Genomic DNA, 26,021 nt, shown 5'->3' with positions numbered 1-26,021 from the left:
TTAACTCAAATGAAAACTCTGAATAATAAAGTATATTCAATTCACCATAAAAAGGCATCTTTAGTCTTCAAAACATTTATCAAAATGAATTAAAAGACTCCTAAAACACTACTGTCTATCTATGAAACCTCTAACTGATAAAGATGGAAATCGGGACAAGACCCACGACCTCCTAACAACTGATATAACTGAAAGGTAAATGAAATCCTCCGGAAACAATGAGGCTCACCATAGCTAACTCGAACTCCCGAATGTATCAACGAAGCTCATGTTGATGATCCTGAATACCTGTGTCTGCATTATGAGAAGATGCAGGCCAAATGGCTCAGTACGTGGAATGTACGAGTATGTAAGAGGAATTCTAAAGCATAAACATAAGCTTGAAACTTGATAAAAAGGAAACATACTTACCTCTTCTCAAACTTTCTCAACTCATGGATACTCAAAACTACTCAAACTTACTCAACTCAGAAGTATTCAAGGATAAGATACTCAAGTCAGAGATTAGATACTCAACTCAAGGATACTCAACTCAAGATACTCAACTCTGGATACTCAACTTAATATAAAGCAACAATAGGAGATGCAATATATAGAAAACTTTATAAAACAGTAAAAACAACTTAGTTCGTTAAAGAAAGTGCGATAACAAACTCAACTTTACTTATCTCATAAAAAGACATATCATGCTCCCTCTCAAAGTCTACTTGTGCAATGTATGAATGAAGTCTCATACCTCCATTCATACCAAGCAGAACCCCTTGAGGAACAATGCAATTATTACTGTGGGAGTTTCTCTAACCGACAACCACCGCTATGAGCCTAAATGGTGATACAGCGTCTTGCCCACGCTGCCAGAACTGTCCTATACTTTGCCATCATATAGAACGCTTAACTAAATGGATCCACTAGTCTATGTTAAAAGCATCTTAAGGATTCATCTAAAAAGTATGATTCTTTACTACCTATGATGGCTACTTGGTTTATGGAGACTTGAGTTAATATGAACTCGCATCCCCATATCGGTGCTCAATACTACTCCCAAAAATATACTTAGCTCATATATTTTTAAAACAAAACTTTTTCTTTGGTTTGAGATAATTACTCAAAACTTAGCTTAAAAGCTTTCTTGGAATCGATGTTCCCTTTTCTTGCTCAAATGTGAAAACATTTATAAACTCTTTGGGAATACTTAGTCCCCATATACTTTTGAAGAAAAGGACTTCAAACTTTACTCTTTACTCTTTACTGAACTCAAAACTTTAAGTCTTAAAACAAAGTTTAAACATTTCTAAAAGACTTCTTAAGATATGGTTCATGCCGAATTAGGGACATGAATGACTTAATGCAAGGTTTTAAATAACCATAGATAGAACTCAATACTTGGAACTTAAGAGCTTCAATGATACTGCTCATTTAAAGAATTTTCAACTCAAAGGGTTCATGTGGAATTATAAGCATGAACTTCTTAACTCAAGAACTCAAAGATACTTCTCAAAAGGGCTTAGGAACTCAACAGTTAAAGGCTTAAAACTTGAAGATACCACTTCTCTGAAAGATGCTCAACTTACGAAGTTCATGTGGAATTATGGGCATGAAACAATTCGACTTGATGGTCTACATAACAACATGAACTCATGTATACGACTCTTCTCATTCTCTTACTTACTTTCTCAGAACTTAGTTCAAATCGATAGTTGATCTCAAAGGATTCACAATTGAACTCAAAGGCTTACTTGAACTTTACTCTTAACTCTCTCTTGAATGTGAATTATGAATTCAAGAGTTTTGGTTCATGATATGAAGGATCTCATGATGAAAAACTAGACTCATGAGTACATTCTCCTCATCCTCACACTCACTTGCTCAAGTCTTGAAACAAGTTACTAAAAGTTGTAGAAGACTCCTCAAAAGGACTCTAAGGGACCTTATCAAAAAGGTTTGAAAGAACTCTCAAACTTGACTCTCAACTATACCTTGAATTTGATTTATGAATTCAAGGTTATGATCATGTTAGGAATGATTTTAGGTGTTTATAAATAGCTTAGAGTAGTTAGAATCGAAAAGGAGTGAATGTGCACTTTAAAGGAACTCAAACGGGGCAACCGACGATAAACTGGGTGGGGCAAGCGACCCTGGCACTATGGGTGGCGCGGGGCGCCAGCCCCTAAACGTCTCGTTTTCTCATCCTATTTCGCCAAGAATCGAATGGTTTCTTCCTCAATCACTTAGAATTGATTTCTTAACATAAGTACACTCTAATCTATGCAATACATCCCTTAAAATACTCACTTTGATCTCAAGAAATCATCCAAAATCCAACACAACAAGATTTAGAATGAACTTCAAGAACTCATCAAGAACTCAAATCTTTCAACTTCAAGAATGAAATTTGCGCTGAAAATAACATGTTTGGCGTGTGAGTGAACAAACCCAACACTATGGAAAGCTTACATACCTCTTAGGTATTAAACCCATGGCGAAAATCCGCAAAAAAAACGCAAGAATCTCGACGAACGCTTGATCCTCTCCTTTTTTCTCCTCTTTTCTCTTCTTTTTTTCTCTTATTTTCTCTCAACTAAAACCCTAGGCGTAAACTAGGATTATAAAACTGAACCTAATAGGATTAGACCCTTAAAATATTACTAAAAACGAATTAAATCTGATTGGGTAAGGAAAAGACCAAAATACCCCTCTCTATTTTCGGCTAACGTTCCTTAACTAGATAGCCTATCTTCAAAAGGTCATATCTCACTCATCCGACCTCGAAACTTACAAAACTCGGAGGCGTTGGAAATATAATTCAAAAGATCTTTCCTACGGTATCTGGTAGAACACCTAACTCATCCTGAGCTAGGAGTTATGGTCGTTTGAAGTCAACCCAAAACTCATACTTAGCTTAACTTGCAAAATTTCAGATTTTGCTATTTCCAATTTAATTCTTTTTGAAACTCAAGGTGCTACATCTAGTGACCTTAACACTTACGAAATTTTAATTCCTCGGTAAAATCCTACTCACAACGAAGGATGGTTCAAGTCTTAGCTTAAAAAATTTCTGGGGTGTTACAACATATTTCACTAAAAGTTTTTTCCACACATAATCTTCAACAAAATGGTGAGATAGACGTTCAAAGACTCATTCAAGTGATATATTGTAAGCTTATTCACTAAGGATTGCCAACATCAATATTTGAGAAGTTATGATATAAGATTGGAATGCATCGTCTCCGAGATATCAAGTAAAGTTTTTATCAAAGGGAGAAAAATACGCGTTGTACTCTTTTCCTTAACCATGATTTTATCCCAATTGGCTTTTTCTGGTAAAGTTTTTAACGATGCAACATTCAAAGCGTATTAAAAGATATGTGTACTCTTTTTCCTTCACTAGGATTTTTTCCTAGTAAGATTTTAACAAGGCATATTATCTATGGGCATCCAAGGGGGAGTGTTATAAAATATTATATTGTGGATGTCCACTACATCAAGAATTTACTCCATTACTTTCCTCCATTATGAAGATAACCATAACTTCCATAACCTCCACCTTTATAACCATTATTCTTGTAACCTTTCACTTCCATAGCCTCCCCATTATATTCATGTTAATGTCATGTTTATGACTAACCTTTTGTATGTCTCTATGTTACACTATAAATAGAGGCATAAGGGTTCATATTGTATACACTTGAAGATTTGGTGAATACATGAAAGAAAGAAAGTTATATTATATTGTTCCTCTTGTCTTATATTCTTCTTGTCTTCATTTTTATATTGTTCTTTTGTTCTTAAGTTTTACAACAATATTTAATTTTTTTATATACAGATCCTTTAATATATAGTTCAAGAAATATAATGTATCTTTATTTTTAACATAGTCATGCTTTCTTTTATGTTTATTTTTTTATGATTTTAGTTTTTTTACACATATAAAACATTTTGTCTATAGCAAGTCGACTTCTAACAAAATGTAATTCAATTAATATGACAATATTATTGTTTATATATTTTAATGTGATGTCTTTTATTATGGATGTCATGTCTTTATTTACTTTTCTTTCTTTTCCGTTTGAACTTGTAATTTTTTCTATAAATTTAATGTTACACCACCAAGATATTTTGTAATATTTTCTTTATACGTATCTTTTTTTATAGCCAATTTCTTTTTTGATTATTAAAACTTACATTTAGTAATTAAAATATATTAATTCCTCTGATATAATTAAAGATTTTTCTTCAAGCTTTAAAAATATCAAACCTCCAACATCTGACACAAGATTTTCATGCTATATTCTGTGAATAGTTATATTCTTATGTCAAACTTACATACAAAATGACTTAGCTTTGAACTTAGAGATGAATATATGTACACTCCACTATGATATATTTACTTATATAAATTAACTTTTCTAATGCTAATTAGGGGACAAACGTGCAACGCACGTTTCGAGGACTAGTAAGTAAAAAAAGACTATCCGGGAAAAAGAATGGACTAGTGAGTTAAAAAGGACAACCAGGAAAAAGAAAAAAACTTAGAGATGAATATATGTACACTCCACTATGATATATTTACTTATATAAATTAACTTTTCTAATGTTAATTAGGGGACAAACGTGCAATGCACGTTTCGAGGACTAGTAAGTAAAAAAAGACTAACCGGGAAAAAGAATGGACTAGTAAGTAAAAGAGGACAACCAGGAAAAAGAAAAAAATTCGCCGCTGCCGGGGATCGAACCCGGGTCACCCGCGTGACAGGCGGGAATACTTACCACTATACTACAACGACTTGTTGGTTAAATGCTGCATTGTTTATTAAAAGTAATTCTGTTAGAAAATTTTGTTGAATATAATTGATTTGTGAAAAATAAAAATGACATATTTATACTTTATTTTGATAATTTTTCATTATTTTATTATTCTCTATCATTTCATCTCCATTAAATTAGAGGTCGATGTTCAGTCCTTTTCAAACTTTAATTCGACTTTTCATTTTTCGATTATTGAAAAATGTGCATTGAATATCATATCAAATTAGTTTGGTTCGATTTTTTTAGGTATAGCTCGATTTGGATCGATCTTCTAAAGTGATTTTTTCAAAAAAAAAAAAATTTACTCCGAGGTGAAATTAATTACAAAATCAAAGCAAAAAAGGGTAAATTGTTATTGGTAGTAGCAGGCAGTAGCAAGCAAAAACAACTTTGAAAAAATTAGGTCGTTTGGAGCTTGAGATGATGGATACGAGTCATAAGCTAGGGCAACTAGTGAACTCAAAAATAAGATAACAAATTAATTAGGGATGGGCTTGGGGTAGTTGGGTTGGATCATGAAATTATTTGGATAATTATTAAGATTGATTGAGAATTTATTAAATTCACTTTGTATCAATGATACATAAATTTCTGAAATTTGCTCGAATTGGTGATACCGAAATTCGCTCTATATCAGTAATACACTATAACAAATGCAAAACGAATTGCTAAATAGGATTGAATTGTTGTGTTAGTTAGCTTGATAGGTTGTCCTCTTTTACCAGGATTGAAATGTCTAAGTTAGCTTCTCCTGCCCTCTTTTTGTAAAGACTAATTTTTTTAATCGTTGTGTTATATTCGGAGATAAGACCAAGCTCCCTTATTGTATGCATCTTTCGATATATAACACCTCAGGCATGAGAAATTATTTTTTTAGAAAAATAAAATAAAATAATTGTATTATTGATACATAGTGAATTGTCTATTTTAAAAGTATGGTGCACCTTTTTGAGGTGTAATTTCTTTTGTTTTTGGTCTTTTATTTTTATGTGTAGAGTAGTTTTTTATGTTGTAGTTTCTGAAATTTTGATGAAAATTTCTGGTTTTTCTAATTAATTTTTATTAATCTGATTTCCACAACCATACTTTTGTTGGAAAACTATATGCACAACGGAAGCATATCAGAATCATACAACTTACATGAATAATAGACAATACATAGTTTATGCTAGAACAAGTATAATCATGTTAGAGCACATAAATTTTCTGAAATTTAATTCAAGAATTACCTCTTGAAATGTGAACAGATACCTTCAAGCAAATCCACAAGCTAGTCGACAAGCTAGAACCTCAAGCGAATCCACAAGCTAGTCCACAAATTGGACGGCAGTTCTATGGTGTTCTACAGTGATCCCAACTTCACTTCCGAACTCTCTTAATACTTGGGTGGACAAGTATCATATATAAAACGTATTCACCTTCAAGGGTTAGAAGAATCCCTATTTATAGAGATTTCTTCCTAGTCCAAGGAGGAGGAGAAACACAATCCTTCCTTAGAATAGAAAAAACCATGTACTTCTCCCTTTTCTTAGAATAGAAAAAGACGTGTACTTCTTCCTTTCCTCAGAATAGGAAAAGACTTGTACATCTCTCTTTCCTTAGAATAGAGAAAGACACATACTTCTCTCTTTTCTCCTTAGAATAGATTCTGAGTTCTAGTTAAATATGGGCACGGTAGGGACCACAAAACTAATTACTGAGGCTTTCTATTATGGAAATAATTCTAAATAATTGATTTGAATTATTCTTACCATAATAAATTACAAATCATTCAACTAGAAATTCATAATTGCACTCCTCGATCAATTTATATTTCGAAATTCCCCATTAAACACATATGTAATTCTTCATGTTAAGATTATAGATATTAATCAATAAATTAAATTATTGACGAATTTAATTCAATGATCTGTTTCCTTTAGAGCACTGCTTAACTTATTTGATGTGTTGGATTCATAATCCACTTGCAAGGTTTGACACGATGAAAACTTATAAGCTTCTCAAAAAGGCCTATCATCAATCTCTATATCGACATGGATTCCATCAACTAACTTATAATTTCACCAATATATATTATCATCATCAAATCTATCAGACATATTGACTCATCTTAGAATATCACATTTTAATAAATCAAAACGATAGTTAACATATACAGATCATAATAGTTCTATCAGGATTAAGAATATGAGTACATTTAATAGTTTAGAGAATATGTTTTTGTCAGTCACTCTAAATCAACTATCTCTACTCGATCCCGTTCAATTCACACAAAATAGACTAGCACAAGAAGTTGGAGCTATACCATTCCCATAATCAAGATAAACTACATATAATCTTGTGCTACAATCGTACCGATGACATGTCCAATTTTCATCTTAGATTGTGAATAAATTTTTTTAATACTTATAAGAACCGATGATTTAATCCTCTGTGTATAAGCTTAAACTCTATACACTAAATCATCTACTATATAAGTAAACAGACACTATAAATGAATATATGATCTATTAAAAATGAATAAATAAATATTATATCTAAACACATGGTTAATAGTATATATCTCAACAACTTTTATTAATCTGAAATTTTGATGAAAATTTCTGGTGTAATTTCTTCTGTTTTTCGTCTGCATTTTCACATTCTCCCCTTGAGTCATATATCGTCCAGAGAATTAAAAAAGTGACCAAACTTTTATTTATAATTGATTTTCTGAGTTAGTGTAACAATATTACTACTCAGAGTTTCAGATCAATACATAAAACAAAAGCATATACTCATGAAGCATACATATTTATTCTACTAGTAAACATATTTAAAGTAAACTAAATTTAAACACCATAATAGGTCTTCAGAATAGATTCACATCCCATGCCTTCTTTAGTGTTGTTGAAAGCACGGTAGCAGAAATCAAGGTATTCAGCATGAACAAATGGCTTAAAGAGTAAAGGATGATCTTCATCTACCAGCTCTTTTGGTGTCTTTATTATGTGTCCAGCTTTAGGTCTTGAAAAAAAACCAATTGAGTATCTTGCTTCTTTTCCTCTCATAATCACTCTATGATATGGTGCATGCAACCGACCATTTGTCCATGCCTACGTACAAAAACAATCATTCATATATATTTTTTACAAAAAAAAAAACTCAAAAATTGAAAGATAAAAAATGTTAAATACATTTGAACTTTTATATATATACAGAAAATAATAAAAGATTTGTTGGAAATAATAATTCAAAGTTGAAGTAGGAATCCTTAATTTATTAGGATTTGTTATTTATGATATTTATTCATTTATGTTTAATTAGGATTTGTTAGTTAAAGTAGTTCCTAGTCCTAGTTTATAAATAAAATATTTTCCTTAGAAAAACATAGAAACCACAAAAATATATAGAAACATATAGAACTTTTGAGTTTATATATAAAATATTTTCCTTCAAATTAGTATCAGAGCTTCTATGATACTGGTAGAAGATCTTAGAGTTTCCGCTGCCGGCGGACGGCTATGACCCATATATGTTGCTCGTCTGGCCAATGATCATGTTGAAAAAAGATGGACGAATAATAAATGCATGAAAAGAACATGCTAGGAGGAAATACTTACAAAAATATTGCAGATTTAAAGAAGTGCAACCAAGTACAAGAGGAAGAAACTCTTCTCTAAATTAAAAGTTGAAGAAAGTCAGAAAAAAAAAAAAAAAACGTTGGTGGGAAGGGCATCAACCTTGGAAGTTGGAGAGAAGTGTTCCAATACAACCAAGAGAAAAAATATCGTGAGTTGGAGAGAAAGTGCTCCAACACTTGGAAGTTGGAGAGAAGTGCTCCAACACAACCAAGAAAAAAAATATCGTGAGTTGGAGAGAAAGTGCTCCAACACTTGAAAGTTGGAGAGAAAGTGCTCTGACACAACCCAGAAAAAAAGTAAATGAGAATTGAAGAGAACTACTCCAACAATTGAAGATTGAAGAGAAATTCTCCAATACAACAACAATGACAAGAAAATAATTGAAGATTGGAGAAAACTATTTTTTCAATACAACAATAATGACAAGAAGAAAGAGACAAGAGTATACAACTTTGAATTACGGGAGAATGTTGGAAATAATAATTCAAAGTTGGAGTAGGAATCCTTAATTTATTAGGATTTGTTATTTATGGTATTTACTTATTTATGTTTAATTAGGATTTGTTAGTCAGAGTGGTTCCTAGTCCTAATTTAATTTAGTTTTTACTTTTATAAATAGGAATGCTACTAGTTATTTTCAATATACAGAAAGACATAAAAACTACAAAAATATACAAAAACATATATAGAACTTTTGAGTTTATAAAAAATATTTTCATTCAGAATTTTCACATTCAAAAAATAGTTATACGATAATCACCCATAAAAATGGAATTAGTAATCTAAAGAAAAGGCATGTTACATATCATTACTAGTTAAAATAAATAGATATTATAAGGTGTATATAGAAAATTATACTATATATTGATAAAAAATATTAAATATTAAATCTTGAATATCCTTGGTGCTCAACAACATATTGGGTGCTCAACAATTTTTATTTTGATGAGTTGAAAAAGCTTACATGTAGTGGGTCTCCAATCATGACAATGAAAGTGTCTGGTGTAGGATCAACATTGATCCATTGCCCATCTTTGGTTAAAATTTGAAGACCGTTTACCTGATTTTGGTACAGTATTGTAAGATTGCTCCTGTCCGTGTGAACATTCATTCCCATTTCAGTCTCACTACTTTGAGGTGCTTTATACTTCATCAATCGAAGAAGGTAGTTGGTGGAATTCATATGCTCATCCATGTACTTTTCCATGCCCAAACTCTCCAAAATCATTCTATTTACTATCTGGTCTAATTTTGATAGTTGCTCTGAGTATGACTGAATAGTTTTACTAGCAAACACATATACAAATTAAAATAATAACAATAAATTAATGACATGTTATAATAAGAATTAATGGAGAAGATTAATGTTTTACCAAAAAAAAGAATTTCCTTGGGGCCATAGAGTTTGAGTGAATTTTTCAGCTTTATTGTGGATGTTAGCATCATCAAAACACAAGCTTTCATAGAGTGGAATTTGAGGACACTGTCCAATGTAGCCATGAAGAGGTCTGGTTGAAATGTTTTTAAGTTTGGTTTGTAAAGGGAGATCGAAAAGCTCTTGTGAGACTTCAAAAATAGATTTTTTAAGGTGTATTGAAATTTTATCAAAGGAAGCTTTAAAACAACCATATTCTACTAGTGCTTTGTGAACTTGGCTTTTCACTTGGTTCCATACAAGTGTGCCTGGCTTTAGATCTTCATGAGAAAAGTCTATCTCTGGAAGCTTGATCATATTTTCTTGGAAGAATAGTTTTTTGCTTTATGTTTGTTATGCTTAATTCCATGTATGCAGATGAAACATATATTTATTTAAAGAATTTGGTATAAAATAATGTTGTGTGAAGGTATAAAACAAAATTGGATTTTAATTTCATAAATTCAAAAATTCATATAATCAATTCCAACTGTTTGAATTTTCAACCCTATTATTAGGTTTGTAAGGATATCAAAAGATAGAATAGGCTAAAGTAACGTGTTCATTTAAATAATACTATCTTTTAACTAGATCTTTCTAATTGATTCATTACTCTAATTTCAAATTATGCTATAGTTATATAATCTCTAAAAATCGAGTCTTAGGTATGAAAAAATTATTGATAGGGAGCATTTTTCAAATGAGTCCCTACATGGCGTGAATCCATATTAGTCTGACTCCAATATGAATATCAAACACCAGGTGGCAAATCAAAATAAAATAAAATGTACTGACGTTAATGTACTTTTTAGCAATTAATTATGTTTAGCTTTTCACACAATTATCTCATAAATCTCATTTAATTTTGGATAATTTTCTCTTTTTCAAATATCTTTATAAAAAGAATGCACTACTTTCAAAAGATAAAACATATCCCCATTAATATTTATAAATGGACCATTCTATTAAGAAGTTGATCATGACTTATACCAAATAATTGATATGCAAAGAAAAATAGACCTCTACGCTTTAAAGGAAGTAGAAGACTAGTATATGAAATAGGACCATCCAACGCCAAATTAATCGAACTTCAATACGATTATCATACACCAATCAAAGAATCCAAAAAAAAAGAGATTATTATTACTTCAATTAAACATGTGCTTTTTGAAACAAACAATAATCACCACAACATGAAAGAGAAACCAATATTCTAAGGTAAAATATACTATTTTGACAACTAATAATTTTATTAGTCATCAGTAATGAACAATTATAAATATATAGCTCAGCTATCGCACAACTGGCTATCCTAAAAAAAATTGCTAGACAAAATATACATTCAAGAAAACTATACATAATAGTGATATCATGTAAATATATGACGCGTGGGGCTAACTCAACTCCAAAAGTTAACTTATATTTGAATTAACTAAAAAGCTCAATCTGCGCCTTACTTAACTGTATAACTTACAATTCCAACTTAATTCAATAATGTAGCTCTTGCTATGTGAATCAACTTTGTTACCATAAGCCCAGGCAGAGTAACTGCCTCAAAAAATATCCCCAATGAAGCTCCAAATCTGAGAAACAACACAACAACCAATCATTACTGCCCTGGTTATCCAAGAGTGTGACCTAATAGTCAATGAAGTGAGTTGAGAATCACGAGTCAAAACAACCAATTTATTTTTATCTTTCTAAGCTTCAATAGCCAAAATTAGATAGTATATTTGTTGGTAGCAAGTGCATATGGAATCAATGATGTGTTTGCAAATTGACACGAACACTAGTTATAAAAAAAAATACTCCCTCCGTCCCATTTTATATGTCACTTTTTTACTTTGCACTTGCATTAAGAAATGATGTAACTTTACCCTTCTACCCTTATTTAATTTTTTTGGAACTCAAGTTTTCAATCAATGAATATGAATTAACTTATTTTAATTAATTAATTTAACCAATGAACATGAATCATTTACTTAATTTTTCTAAGTTGGTCAAATGTATATTTTCAAGGCTAATAACTCACAAGGGTAAAAAAGGAACAATATGATAATTTATGCATTGATTTTATGAAATGACAAGTATTATGGACCAGCTATTTATAGAAAGGGATGACATATAAAATGAGACGAAGGGAGTACTAGCTAACCCCAATTTTCAAATTTGTTTAGGAATAAGCACCATAATTGCATGTGTAATTGATTGTATTTGAACCTATATAGTTTTGAAGAATTTGGAGATGGTTTTTTCTTACTTCAAAACTGCCTGAGTTTCGGACAAAAACAAAGTTGTCACCTTTGTTTTGCTTATTTTGCTGAACTTTCAAAATTTGCTTATTTTAAAAAATAAAAATATCTTTTATTTATTAAAAAAATAGCTCAAAATATCATCCTTTACGGTTTGCATTACTGCATTGACACATTTCAATGACATTTAATAATATATAAAGCTCTACTTAATTAAAATATACAAACCACCTGCATGTTTCACATTGAGTAGCACGTAAAAAGAAATGCTCTTACAGGTTTTAAGAGATGTGGAAGTTTCGGATGATTATACTTCAAATATCTCAAATTGTGTTGATTTGAAAGACTGAAACAACGCACTATGTATGGATTGAAGAGTCATGACTGTCATATTTTAATGCAACAACTCCTTCCTATAGCCTTGAGGAATCTCTTGTCAGTTAATGTTCTTAAGCCATTAATTGAATTAAGCAATTTTAATTTTTTATAGGCATTTGTTCAATGGTTATGAATATAAGTGAAATAGAAAAGCTCAAAGATCGAGTTGCAATAACTCTTTGTCATTTGGAGAGAATATTTACTCCATCTTTTTTTGATATCATGGAGCATCTAGTCATCTATTTAGCTGAAGAAGCAATGTTGAAGGGACCTTCACAATATCGTTCAATGTGGGCAATCGAAATGTATCATCTTATTATTTTTATTTTAATTAAAGAATGGTATTGAACCTCTTGAAATTTTTTATTTTGGTTCTTGCTTAGTCTTAAAAACTATGTAAGGAGTAGAAGTCATCTAGAAGGTTCGAATGCAAAGGGACAATGCATAAAGAATGCTTGACATTCTTCTCAAGATACTTAGATGATGTAGAGACAAAGTCTAATCGAACATTAAGAAATAATACTTCGTCTAATAAAACCACGAATCTGGAGGGTTTATTCTTGATGACATTACACATGCTCAAGCACACAAATATGTTTTATTTAATTCTACCTCCACAACTCCATATCGTGAGTAAGTATTAAATCCTTGAACATGCATAACAATTAATTATTAAGTAATAATATTGACAAGTTCTTTTGTTAAGTAAATATGTGTTTTACTTCTGCAGAGAATATATAAAAGAAATCAAGAAGGGAAATCCTCGTCTATCAAGACATGATGTGAATCGGATTCACAATGAAATGACAGTTGTTGAATCACTTGAATGATTCGATAAGCATTACATATCTTGTTGTTCCTTACTAATAAATTTATATCTTCTTTTTCTATTTTCAGCATATCGACGTTATTTTTTATTATTTGCCAAAGAAAGTCAAAGTATGATGTTTGGAGCACGTATAAATACACAACTGTGGATTGTGTATTAGGTAAAAAAAATTCATCAATTTGGAACAAATATGCAACTTAGAAAGTGAGGAAAGTTGTGTTGATGAGGAGCATGTTATTGGTGACTACATTAAAGGATACAAACTCTATGCTGCTATCCCATTACATCTGGTAGATCATGTCTTTGTCCCTGTACATGTTAAGGAAAAACTTGATTGGTTATTGGTTGTTTGTGTCGCTTAATAACAAAAGTATCAACGTTTATGACTCATATAGAGAAGCAGGCCATGATCGCAACCATAAGTTTGAAGTTGAAAAGTTGGCTCAGCTCATCCCTCTCAAAATAACAATGAATGACTACTACAAGAACAGAGGAATCGATAGAAAATGGGTTCTTTAAGATAGTTTTCATCAATAATATACCTCAACAGTCACATGGTAGCTCGTAAGTTTTTATCAACAATTTATTATTCTCATTTATTTTTAACCCTCAGATATTCTTCTTCTTTTTGGATACGTTTTTTTTTTAATTTTTTGTTTTAACATATATGTTGCTTCAGGGACTGTCGTATTTTTATGCTTGCATGCATATGTCGAGTATTTCTCTTACACAGCCAAGGCATTTCAGTAGGTATTTTTGATACAGATTTTCTACGTTCAAGATATGCTGCACTTCTACGAAACATGAGCAACAGAAGATTGATGCCGGAGCCATAAGTGACAATGAGACTCCTCGTAGGATTAATAGGCCTCACATAAATTATGAGAGTAGTGAAAGAATTGAAATTTAATAGTTGGTGTTTTGTTCCTACTTCTTATGGAATTTTTCCTTGATGATAGAATAGTACATAAGGAAAAGGGTCAAATATACTTTGATACTCTATTTTTTTTACTGTTCAGTTTTGTTCTCTCTTATGTTATCTAGCTAATTTCACCCTCGTTGTCGATGAACATATCAAATATACCCTTCGAAAACAATTTATCTATCGTCACAAGACAGTAATAAGATTTGTGTTTGCAAATTACATTGGATATGTTATTATAATTGCAATAATTCTTCCATTAATCAAAGTCGAGGCATTTTAATAGTATGCCCAATATTTTGGGCCTGACTAGAATCTACTTCGGCGCATTAACCCCACTCTCCGTCGCCCGGCGGGCTTCCTCCTCTCCGGCTCTTCTCCGTCAAATCAAGTGGTAAGTTCCGATTCTGTATCTACATATTTCTCTCACAAGGCAATAGCCCTAAAAGCCTTTTTATCCGATAATAAGCTCTGATTTGTAAATTCAATTGTAATACTCCTCTCCCTGCATAGAGAAAGCTAAACTTCAATTTGTATTGTTATTTGTTGTTTAATTTCTCCGATCATGCATTTGTAGTTTGGGTGAGTGATTTCCCATAGGACTAGTTGCACTGCGATTGCCTAGTGCATTTTACTTTTCTGCTGTGATTTGTCAGCTATTGCACATGAGCGGATTTAACCAGTATGCACCATCGAGCTATTTTTTAAACTTTCAATGGTTATTCAATGATATATATATGAGCTCTTATGCTTCAGCTAATGGCTTAAAGTTATATCAATCTGCATTTGTGTATTTTTGTAGTAATCAATTCTTCTGTAATGTCCTATAATGTCGGTAAAGGTTTGGCAGAAAAGATGGAATCTTTATCCTCATATTGTGAGTTTTCAATTTCAACCCTTAATTTGGGAAATAGTTCTATGTTTCAACTAATGTACCAAATCATGCCATTTATTAGAGAAACCATTTGAGTGTGTACTGGGTAAACCTGATCTTGTGCAATAGCTCCCTTACTACACAGGAGATGCGGAGCTTAATAACTTACTCCCAAGGAATGTCACCAACTAGCTGTTATAGAACCTTTGACAATCCGTCAATTATTCATCATTTAGTGACGTATTTGGTTCTTTAGATACATAATTTGTCCGTCTAATATTTGTTTTTTTAGTAGTATCGAGTCGATCATTATTGCAAGGTGGAGCTTAGTTATACCTTCCTAATTACCATTGAGAATGTGGAAAGAAACAAGATTTTAAAGTACTTTGATTCAATATTATGGAAGAAACCACACCCCAAAGGTGTGGCCTAGTGGTCAAAGAAGTGGTTGAGAATCTTGAGGTCTCAGGTTCAAAACTCAGTAGAGACAAAAAAAAAATGCTAGGTGATTCTTCCCGACAGAGTTACCTGATATTTGTTGCTTGTGGAAGGTGATAGATATCCCGTGGAATTAGTCGAGTTGCGCAAAAGTTGTCTTGGACATCGCGGTCATTAAAAAAAAAATTATGGAAGAAACTCAATAGTCTTTCAGTTCTTCATAATCTCAACTGATTGGACATATTTGACTAGGGTGAAGACCTTTCGAGTATTCTCTGATTTTTGCCAAAAATTGAACTCTAATTTATAATTTTTTTGTAGAAAAAAAAATGGTCTTTTACCTGTTTGCTGGAGATGCTAAATTTAATCTCGCTAACAGAACTTCCTTTTCAACAGATTGGATTTTTGAAATATGACGTTGCTAAAGAGGTACATGTTAAGATTGTTCATATCGTTGAAGTACATCACTGCAAATGTGGTAGACAGAAACAACGGACGAATAGTAGCAACATCATCAACGGTTGAACATTCAGTGAAACAGTCACTTGAGTGCAGTAGAACTTGCAATGCAAAGGCTGGAGCAATCGTAGGAGAAGTGTTGGCAATGCGTCTCAAAGTGGAGGGTCTAGATCAAGTGCAAGTAAACGGGATCCATGTCAATATAAATAAGGAGGTTGAGAAGAAAGGTTTCAAGAATCGCACAAAAGTTTGGGCTATAGTTAATGGCTTAAGAGCAACGGAGTGAAACTTATTTTGGATGACAATGAAAATGACAGTTCTCGCCTCATCTCAGTAAATTAGTTGTACTCAATATGTAGTTAACTCTTAAAATAACATCATTTTTTTTCCAGATTCGTTAACTTCCTTAGTGAGTCCAATATACGAACACATTGCCATAAATTTTGTATATTAGATAGATAGTTTTTTCTTGTATGTGAAGAATGGCTCAAGAGTATACTGAGTCAGACAAGATCAAGATTGACATATCTACTTAATTTTAATTTGTATAAGTTTGTTTGAAGGTGGGTACCATGAAAGAGGTAAGTTCTCTTTGAAAGATAGACTCGGACAAGAATAGAGATTTTGCACTAGCCTCAATCTCAATCATTTGTTTAAAATCCTTTTAGGAAGCACTCTCTTAACTTCATCTTGGTTCTATTGAAGCGTTAGAAGCGAGAGGGGCAATAGTCTGTGCACACTTATAAATTCCATGGCCACTCACTTGAACTTGTGAAAAAGTTAAAGTTGATTTTTTGGAAATATGATAGATTGTTCTAGTAATGTTTCTAGAATAGTGTAGGATAATATCTAGGATAATTATATTTAAAAATATCTAGATATCTAAAAGATAAAGCTCACTAGAATTTTCTTTGTAGAAGTATCTACAAGAATTTCTAGAACCATATATCCATGAACAAGTATAAATATGAGTGGTCTTGTACATTTGTAAGTAACCCAAGAATAACCCAAGAACAACCCAATTAAAGAGTCTTCTTCTGTAACCAAGTTCTCCTATCCAAATTATTCCTTCTCCTTTCTAGTTTCCTCTTCTTTAGTTAAGTCTTCCGATCTTAGTTAACGATCTTGGGCTAGCAGAAGGCTTCCTGAATTATACTTTTCTTCTGCTATTCTCTACAGAACTTGCCGACAAAATGGTACAGAGTGTATAGTAAAGAAAATCAAGTTTTGTATATATGTGGGGCAAATGCAACTTGCAACTATTTTAAATAATAAAGTGATTCATGAACAAGCAAATAATATAATGGTAAAATGGTTGGTATATAAGGGCTTATTTGTTTTCATTAATATTGAGACGTCTGAATCTAAATGCACATTTGAATAATTAAAATGTTATTTCTAGATTTGGACGTTGAATAATTAAAACTAATTATTTTTCAATATTTGAATGTACATAATCTATTTATATGTACATAATAAATATACGATTTAAATAAAAATTAATTAAATATTTCAAAAGAATTAATAAAATAAAATCATTATTTCATTAAAAAAAAGGAACACTTATACTTGTAAGTGATGGTGGAAATAGTTTGTAGTGGTGGTGGTGACGGTAATAGTTGTTGTTAGTGGCAAATAATGATGGTGGTGATAGTTATGACGGTGAAGATGGTTGATGTTGTGGTGACTATCATAATGATGACGATAGATAGTGGTGTTGGTGATTGTAATGATGAAGTTGGTTGATGTTAATAGTTGGCAGTGTTAATGATGGTGGCTAAAGAATGTGTAGTCGTTGGTGATGTATTTGTGATGGTGGTGATGCTAGTAATGATGATGGAGGTGGTTGGTAGTAGAGATTGACTATAGTGATGGAGGTGGAGGAGGTGACAGTGGTGATGGTGGTGATGATGACTGAAAAATGTATAGTGGTAGTTGTCAACGGCTACTGAGATGGGGGAGGCGGTAACAACAATAGATATAATTATAATGATGGAAAAGGTAAGTGTGGTAGCAGTTGATAATAGTAGTCAGCAACTGTGATTGTGATGACACATATGATTAGTTGTAGACAAAGGTAATAGTGGTTGACAATGATGATGACGACATAGGTGGTTAGTAGTAGACTAGTAACGCTGGTGATTGTGGATAGAGTAATGGCTATATATACAACCAAATTAGCGGGTCCTTTCCTCTCATCATTCTCACAGAAAACACTAGAGACATACAAAGCACAATAATGAATCAATAAATAAAATAATGGAGTACGTAACTACCAACTCATGATAATTCAACTTTTGTCTGTTCTTCAAACCAAGCTTGTTTTCTCCATTTGCACATATGCCAACTCCAGCACATTTTCAGATTCTTCTCAATGTCTCAAAATTCCCCAAAAAACGTTGCCGTTATCGGTGCTGGTCCTGCGGGACTCGTTGCAGCCCGAGAACTCCAACGCGAAGGGCACATTGTAGTTGTATTCGAGCGAGAAAATCAGCTAGGAGGCACATGGATTTACACTCCACACACTGATTCCGACCCAATTGGGGTCGACCCGAATCGCAGAATTGTTCATTCAAGTCTTTATTCATCACTTCGGGTAAACCTTCCACGTGAAGTAATGGGTTTTCGTGACTACCCTTTCGTGGCCACGAAAAAACCCAATAGAGACCCGAGACGGTATCCGGGTCATAGGGAAGTGTTGGACTATTTGAATGATTTTGCGTCTGATTTTGGGCATATTGAACTGGTGAGGTTTGGAACTGAAGTTGGATATGTGGGATTGTTGGAGAATGGAAAATGGAAGGTTAGTTCAAGAAAAAGTGAGAATGATGATCATGTTGTGTTTGTTAATGAGGAGTATGATGCTGTAGTAATCTGTAATGGACGCTTTACTGAACCGCAAATAGCTGATATTCCTGGTAATTTATTTAAAATTTTGATCTTTAAATGTTTATTTGTAATACTGGAACCGCAGAGAGAAGAGTTGACTTCTCACTTTTCATTTATATGGGATAACTTATCGCATCATTATAGTACAAATTGCAGCATAAGTAATTTTAAGGACTAATACCTCTAACCAAATGTAGGATAAAATAACTTAAATTATTATCCCTTATCCCAATACCAAACGTCCCCTAGTGTCTGTTCTGCCAAGAATTGAACATTAGTTTTCAAGTTTTTACTCCAATCTCTAAGCCACCCTTGGAGCATTTTGATCTTTTAAGTCTTCACAGTTAAAGATTTGGTTTTAGACTGCTAGGTTGTAGCAGAATGGAACCTTGTTTAGTCAGGTTCGGGTTTGTGGTAAGTATAGATTCTTTGAGGAAATAAGTCAAGTACTGATAAAAAAAAATCACATCTGTGTAAAACAAGATTGAAGTTATATTCACTTAGTGCAAAGAATTATTACACTTTAGTGTAATTTAACATGTTATAGCTGGTTATAAGGGTACCTGCAATTGCCTAATAGTTTGGCTGTCTTTCCCTTAACCTTTTTCTTAATAGCGGTGGTGCACTTGCGTCTTCCCACCCTGTATCGATAACTTTACCCACCAAAGTTTAGGTAGACACAAGGAAATCACCTAACTTTTAGTTTCTCCTAAGACTTCTCCTGTGGACTGCAGATTGTAACACTACAATGGAATATATCCATTACTTGTGTTTAAATTTGTGGTCATCATTGATTTTTCAAGGGAATAATCATTTACTGTTGGAAGATTCATTCTTCACTACAAAATTTGAAAGAAGATGTCAAGTATTTGGTAATCCATTTATAAAACCCAGGCTGATTTGTACATTAAGTGAATAGGTCTATCGTACTTTGTGTTTTAATAGTTTTGGCTGATCAAATTAACCTTTTCATCAGTGTTACATATACACCATTTGGCATGGTTTTCCTGTACACTCAATTAGGAAATTTGGGTTCCCATAACACTTGAAGTTGATATGTCTCCATGACAAAGCATGAATATTCTAAGGATGAAAGATTAGCCTTTATTTTATTTTAAAAGTTTCAGCCAATTTTTAAATTTTTTTCTTTTTTAAGATCAATTCAACATAGTTTTGGTTTCATTAGTTTCTGTCAGGCTATCATATGAAGAATATTTTGGTTTTGTCATGGTTTTGGAAGTTATGTGAGCAATTCATATTTTTTTAAGTTTTGAGTTAGTTTTTTCTTTCCTACATCTTCTTTAGCTTTCAGATTCTTTTCCACTGTGTCTGAAATCGTATGTTGCTAACCTTCCAGTTAACTATGTCAATATGCAGTATTAAAAGTTTCTAACCAGAGGTCTCTGCCTTTTTAGGAATTGAAGTATGGCCAGGAAAGCAAATCCACAGCCACAATTACCGGGTTCCAGAGCCTTTTCGAGATCAAGTATGTGTCATGTGTCATGTGCATTGTTCCCTTGAGAGATTTAATGTTTCTAAATTGGTAATGCAGCAATATTGACTTTGAAATAGCTTGCAGTTATTTAGATTAATATTTGCCCTACTTAGTGAAAGTTAAAATGTTAAAACTGCAAGTGTGGATTCACTATAGCCAAAACTCTTTGGAAATTGTATTATTCAAATCTTACTTTTGCATAAAACATTGGAAATGCGAGGAATGCAAGTACAAAATGCAGATAATTTGTTAATTTAGATCCACCTGTTTTTTTAATGAAATACACATGGATAGTTAAAAGCTATACTAGTCCTTGTTCTTAGGAAGCTATGTAGAAAAAGTACTTCTATTCTTATTGGAGCCTTGTTATGATTTGGAGAAAATGCTGTCAGGTTGTGGTCTTGCTTGCTTATTTCAGTGGTTTGTCTTGTTGACATGTCGCTTTCCATCTTTAGTTTGGTTGATAGATAGATTGGTATGATAACATTCTCCAATATTTTAAATGTGTGACTGGATTTGATTTCCTTATATCCTAAAAAAGGTCATCTTCCTGCTATTCTAGTGTCCGTAGCCGTCTGATCTTAGATGAGAAAGTATATCACCTCCATAAGGTATACTTCTTTAATAGTAACAGGTTATATCCTTGATAATATCAGTTATCAAGTTTTGACAAATATATCACGGCTGATGCTAATTACAGAAAGAGAAAAGGAAACACGGAAAATAATCTCTTGGTGTCATATAATATAACATTTTTTCTTCATTGACATTGCGTTTTGGAGGATATGATCAATGGTTTGGCAGGTCATTGTGGTCATAGGGGCTGCCACAAGTGCTTCTGATATCTCCAGAGAAATTGCTGAAGTTGCTAAAGAGGTCCACATTTCTTCTAGATCAGCTCTAAGTGGGACTCCCAAAAAGGTGCATGGATATGAAAATCTTTGGCTCCACTCTATGGTAAAGTTGTTAACAACTTAAGTAATTCAGTGGGGAATTGTCGATAATGCTGTATCTTTGTGTTGCTAGAAATAACTTATACTGGCTAAATAATGCAGATTGAAGCTGTTGGTATAGGTGGTGGAGTCAATTTTCATGATGGATCCAAAGTCCATGCTGATATCATTATGCATTGCACAGGGTGAGTTTGATTACCCGTCATTTTCCTTTGCCAATCTTAAACAAAATGAAAGAAACTAAGGTAGCGTTATAGGGTCATTAAAATGTTGAGGTGAACAAGGTACCGAAATGAATGGATGATACGGGTTTTATGGGTCAAATGATTGGAACCAGTTACTAAAGTTGTTGATATGCCACTACAGTGAATCAGGATCAGAATATACTCCATAAGTACTGGGCTACTGGCTAGTTATCGATAATTTGGTTAAAAAGGTAAAGTTTAATCTAACTACTCTAGATACAGAAACAAACGAGAGTTATGTTTTTACCAAAACAAATATTCTTTATGAATTCCACAGTATATCCGTACAGATTCATCAGGAAAGTGATAGATTACTCGCCTTCCATTTAATCAGAATCACAGAGTAAATTGGAAGGAACAATAGAAAATGATTAACAAATGATCTTACAAAAATAATCTGAAACTGAATGGGAGGATGAAGTATTAGTACTCAGTAATGTTGCTATTCAATTTCTCCCAGGTACAAATATCATTTCCCTTTCCTTGAAACTAATGGGATAGTGACTGTGGATGACAACCGTGTTGGGCCACTTTACAAGCACATTTTCCCACCAGCCTTTGCTCCTAGTCTTTCATTTGTTGGGATGCCATGGAAGGTAAATAAGATGGTCTTGGGAATAGGTATGTCAATTTAAGGTTTAGATTCATGATGAACATGAACGAAGTGTTTGCTTTGGTTTGCACCAGCTTATACCATTCCCCCGTTGTGAATTACAAAGCAAGTGGATTGCTGGTGTTTTATCTGGTCGAATTTCTCTCTTGTCAAAGGAAGATATGATTGCTGATATTGATGCATTCTACTCATCCTTGGACACCTCTTGCATTCCAAAACGGTACACTCACAATATGGATTTTCAGGTATAAAACCTGAGAGACCTTGTTCAATTGTTGAATTTTTCTCATCTTTTTTCCATTGACCCCTTTCGTTTTATTTTTCTTCTTGGTTGGAGTGGCGGTACACTTGGGTATAAGCAACGGAACATTCTTCATCCTAGTTATGCAAGAAATAAGAAAGGGTTTTGTAAAAAAAAAAAAGAATTAAGGAATAGTAAGTTCCTAATGTTGTGTGAGCAAACTTGACAGATTGGTACCAATGTGTTGGGGAATGCATGTATACATCCCCATGTGACTAAACTGGTTTTTGACAAAAAAATTTATGTTTTTTTAAAGTTGTCTCATTGAGATTTATGAAACAACCTCTCTACCTTCTCAAAGTTAGGGGTAAGGTCTGCGTATACTCTACCCTTCCCAGACCCCACTTATGGGAACAAACAGAGTTTGTTGTTGTTGTTGCCTGATTGAGATAGACCTCATTTTTACAGTTAGACTACGAAGATTGGTTGGCTGCTGAGTGTGGATCTCCACCTCCTGAAAAATGGAGAAAGGAAATGTTTTTTATCGCTAGGGAGAAGATAAAGACTCAGACGGAGATATATCGTGATCAGTGGGATGACGATGACTTGATCATTCAAGCTCATCAAGACTTTGTACAATTTATTCCTGAACTACCTCAAGTGCAAAAGCTATCGACATGATTTTTATGGTAAATGTGGCATGTATTATTCTTGAATTTGGTTATTTCTGTTGAATAATTTATGGGAATAATAAAATAACAACTTCCCGGAATCCTTCCTTTGTCAGTTCTAACATGTATACATTAAAGCAAGATGTCAACAGAAACTTCATCCCTTCTTCGATTTAGAAAAAGGGGTAACTCAGCTCTTAAAATTTGATTACAAAGCAAAAGTCTTATTTCGAAAACCGACACTAAAGTAAAACATCATCAAGTATGAAAATTCATACAAGCCAAATCCAAGATAGTACAAACTGAGCAGTAGAAGTCAGTTCTTGGTAATATAAGAGATGAAAGATCCCATCTCCTTGTATGCAAGTCCTCCATGGTTAACAGACTTCTTGATATTATCTCTCAACTCCACCACCCTCTGCCTCATCTCTTCCCCTTCTGGCGTCCCCATCAAAGTCTTGACAGCTTTCTCAATAGCCACTGCTGGTACTATTTCCTTCCGACGTGCCCAACTCCACACAGAGACTCCAATCTTCCAAACGTTTGATACCAACAGAGTATGATATGGCTGATCAACAGTCATAGGCATAGCTGCCATTGGAACTCCCATACTTATACTTTCCATTGAAGAATTCCATCCACAATGGCTCAAAAAACCGCCTGTAGACGGATGCCCGAAAATTTCCAACTGCGGTGCCCAACTCCTCACCACCATTCCTATTCCTTCCACTCTTTCTTCAAACCCTTCTGGCAACACAATCTTCTCATGTCTTTCTTCACCATTCTCCATGTCTACCCTTTTGTCTGCTTCCCTTATTACTCATATGAATTTATGGTTGCTTTGTTCTAAACCAAGTGCTAACTCCTTCACTTGCTCTTGTGATAATGTAGTGGTTGTTCCAAACGACACGAATATTACTGAGTTTACATCTTGCTTGTCAAGAAATTCGAGACAGTTGTGACGAGTACTTTTGTTGCTAGATGAAGAAATAGAAAGCGAGTCTAGTGATTCAGGCAGCATGTTAAATGGTCCAAAAGCCCACAAAGGTGTATTCTCTTTTACCTTAGCAAGTGAATCTATAAACTTACCTTCCAATTCTCTGCAGGAGTTAATGATATCTCCAGAGTTGTGCTTCCATATAAGTTCCTCCTCAACAAACTCAGCCATATTTGGACCAAAAGTACTCTCTGCAGTTGGAAACTCATCCCCAAGTTGCTTAATCATTTCGTCGTGATCTTCATCAAGTATATGAATAGTTTGTCAAAGTGTAGAGTACCTGGTGAAAGCTGAAGTGGGGTGGAAAGCATAACACTTGAAGTTGGACATCAAATGCAAATGATTACCTATGTAAGTTATCATCAAACAGTCATGAATTATGACCAATCTTTTCGTATTGGTCGATAATTCATGACATGTCCTGCAAATGGACTCACCTAGTCTTTCCAAGAAATCATCTTTTGCTTCTGTAGGAGATGAATGTACTAAGAGGTCATTGAAATGGATGTTTGAATCTCCAAGGTTTTCAAGAGATGCTTTGAGACCACCTTGGAGGCGTTTTCTTAAATCTTGGTTCCTAGCAGTGAGGCAGAGGAAGTGTACAGGAATGTTGTGGGAGGCGATGATTCGAGCGAGATAGAAGAGTAAGTTGAGATGGCCATGTTCAGGCCATGGCACCATGGCTACAGTCACTTCATTAAGGTGAAGTAGACTGTTATCTGATGAATTCGTAGTCATTGAAACAAAAAAAAGTTTTCTTGGTTTCAAGAGTTAAGAACTGAGATATGAATAGTTTACTGTTTAGGCAGCTCTTAAATAGTATTTCTATTTTCTTTTTGGTTTCCCAAACCTCCATTGGATCCCATTAAAATCGGATTTGCTCATTGCATCTAGAGCTCTAACTAAGGTTGAATCCAACCATCTCACCACAACTCATGTTCGTAAATCTTAAAACTTAAATGTGTCTTGTAACCTCTTATTGTCCTTTTTTAGAAAAGAATGTCATTTTTATACGGTTAATAACATTTTTGGTTCCTTAATTATTGATATATTTTTATTTTAATCCATGTGATATCTAATTAAGTATAATTAAATTATGTGAAATGAGCACTTTTGATACCTTTGTTTGTGAGAACAATCACAAATTTCTTGACGTATTAACCGTTGCACTAATTTAATTACCTGCGCAGCATTACGTTAAGTTTGTATTATTACTCTAATTTTTAGGATAATATGCTTCTAAAATTATGTCTAAATGGTAACATATTTTCTACCTGTGCATTATGTTAAAGTCATATGTCATGAGTATCAAAACCAGAATTTATTCATATTTTTAGGAGATGAAAAGCTATTACAAATTATTAACTCTTTGATTCAAAAATCCAACCTCACACATTTAAAATCATAAAACCTAAAGAATATTTTGTTATCTTATACACATATATAGTTTAGATCACAAGACCTAAGGAAATCTTATTTTCTTAAACTTTGTGTCTGATTAAATTTTAGAAAAGACCATGGTAAATTTTTTATAATAAAGAAAATCATTTTTTTGGTATACAGATGTAAGAAATCTTAATGGTCCCTCCGTCCTATATTAGTTGTTCTCTTTTTTCTTTACACATACAAATGAGTTTACACTTTAAAAAAAAAATATATATATATATTAGGATAAAATGGGAAAACTTAATTAATCTCATTGATTTTGTAAATTGACAGATAATTTAAAATAATTATATTTTTTGTAAGGTGGACAACAAGACAATTAGAGTTGTTGAGATTCCTCAAGCAATAATTGAACCAATCTGGTCATTTTATACAATTTTAACCAGTCAATGGTGACCAAATTATTTGTCGAAGATTGACATAATCTAGAACACCCTATTGGTTTTTTTTGTTTAAACTAGTCATTTTATATACTA

At 33.0% G+C, this 26,021-nt stretch overlaps 3 protein-coding genes, 1 non-coding gene and 1 pseudogene across 5 annotated transcripts; 2 read left to right on the top strand and 3 right to left on the bottom strand.

Moving 5' to 3' along the window:
* Nucleotides 1–4,712: 4,712 nt before the first annotated feature.
* Nucleotides 4,713–4,784, bottom strand: TRNAD-GUC (transfer RNA aspartic acid (anticodon GUC)). Its single transcript has one exon. It is a non-coding gene; the product is annotated as a tRNA-Asp (tRNA).
* Nucleotides 4,785–7,637: 2,853 nt separating this feature from the next.
* On the bottom strand, nucleotides 7,638–12,681 carry LOC125809844 (probable 2-oxoglutarate-dependent dioxygenase AOP1). The gene is made up of 4 exons (XM_049489419.1): nucleotides 12,677–12,681; nucleotides 9,803–10,186; nucleotides 9,394–9,715; nucleotides 7,638–7,901 (listed from the first exon to the last, which is right to left on the bottom strand). Exons 1-4 carry the CDS (start codon nucleotides 12,679–12,681, stop codon nucleotides 7,638–7,640), a joined length of 975 nt encoding a protein of 324 aa, XP_049345376.1.
* Nucleotides 12,682–15,942: 3,261 nt separating this feature from the next.
* Nucleotides 15,943–16,281, top strand: LOC125809797 (uncharacterized). The gene has a single exon (XM_049489379.1). The coding sequence runs from the start codon at nucleotides 15,949–15,951 to the stop codon at nucleotides 16,279–16,281; it is 333 nt and encodes a 110-aa protein (XP_049345336.1). The 5' UTR covers nucleotides 15,943–15,948.
* A 1,912-nt stretch (nucleotides 16,282–18,193) lies between these two features.
* On the top strand, nucleotides 18,194–24,825 carry LOC125809796 (flavin-containing monooxygenase FMO GS-OX-like 4). Of its 2 annotated transcripts, XR_007441836.1 has the most exons (9): nucleotides 18,194–18,913; nucleotides 20,300–20,370; nucleotides 21,184–21,336; nucleotides 21,435–21,517; nucleotides 22,038–22,173; nucleotides 22,265–22,435; nucleotides 22,900–23,120; nucleotides 24,209–24,450; nucleotides 24,622–24,825. XR_007441836.1 is itself a non-coding variant. In XM_049489378.1 (8 exons), the coding sequence occupies exons 1-7, from the start codon at nucleotides 18,370–18,372 to the stop codon at nucleotides 23,110–23,112; spliced, it is 1,371 nt and encodes a 456-aa protein (XP_049345335.1). In that variant the 5' UTR covers nucleotides 18,194–18,369; the 3' UTR covers nucleotides 23,113–23,120; nucleotides 24,209–24,825. The 2 variants fall into 2 exon arrangements, 1 of the variants encoding a protein (XP_049345335.1); XM_049489378.1 differs by having other exon boundaries at nucleotides 24,209–24,825.
* Nucleotides 23,372–24,837, bottom strand: LOC125809795 (zeatin O-glucosyltransferase-like; annotated as a pseudogene).
* Between the last annotated feature and the right edge of the window lie 1,184 nt (nucleotides 24,838–26,021).

This window comes from Solanum verrucosum, unplaced genomic scaffold, assembly GCF_900185275.1.
Source record: "Solanum verrucosum unplaced genomic scaffold, falcon-dt-bn FXZP01000474.1, whole genome shotgun sequence".
In the NCBI taxonomy this organism is placed as follows: domain Eukaryota; kingdom Viridiplantae; phylum Streptophyta; class Magnoliopsida; order Solanales; family Solanaceae; genus Solanum; species Solanum verrucosum.
The sequence above is the reverse complement of the archived record's forward strand: the minus strand, read 5'-3'. Positions and strand labels throughout refer to the sequence as shown.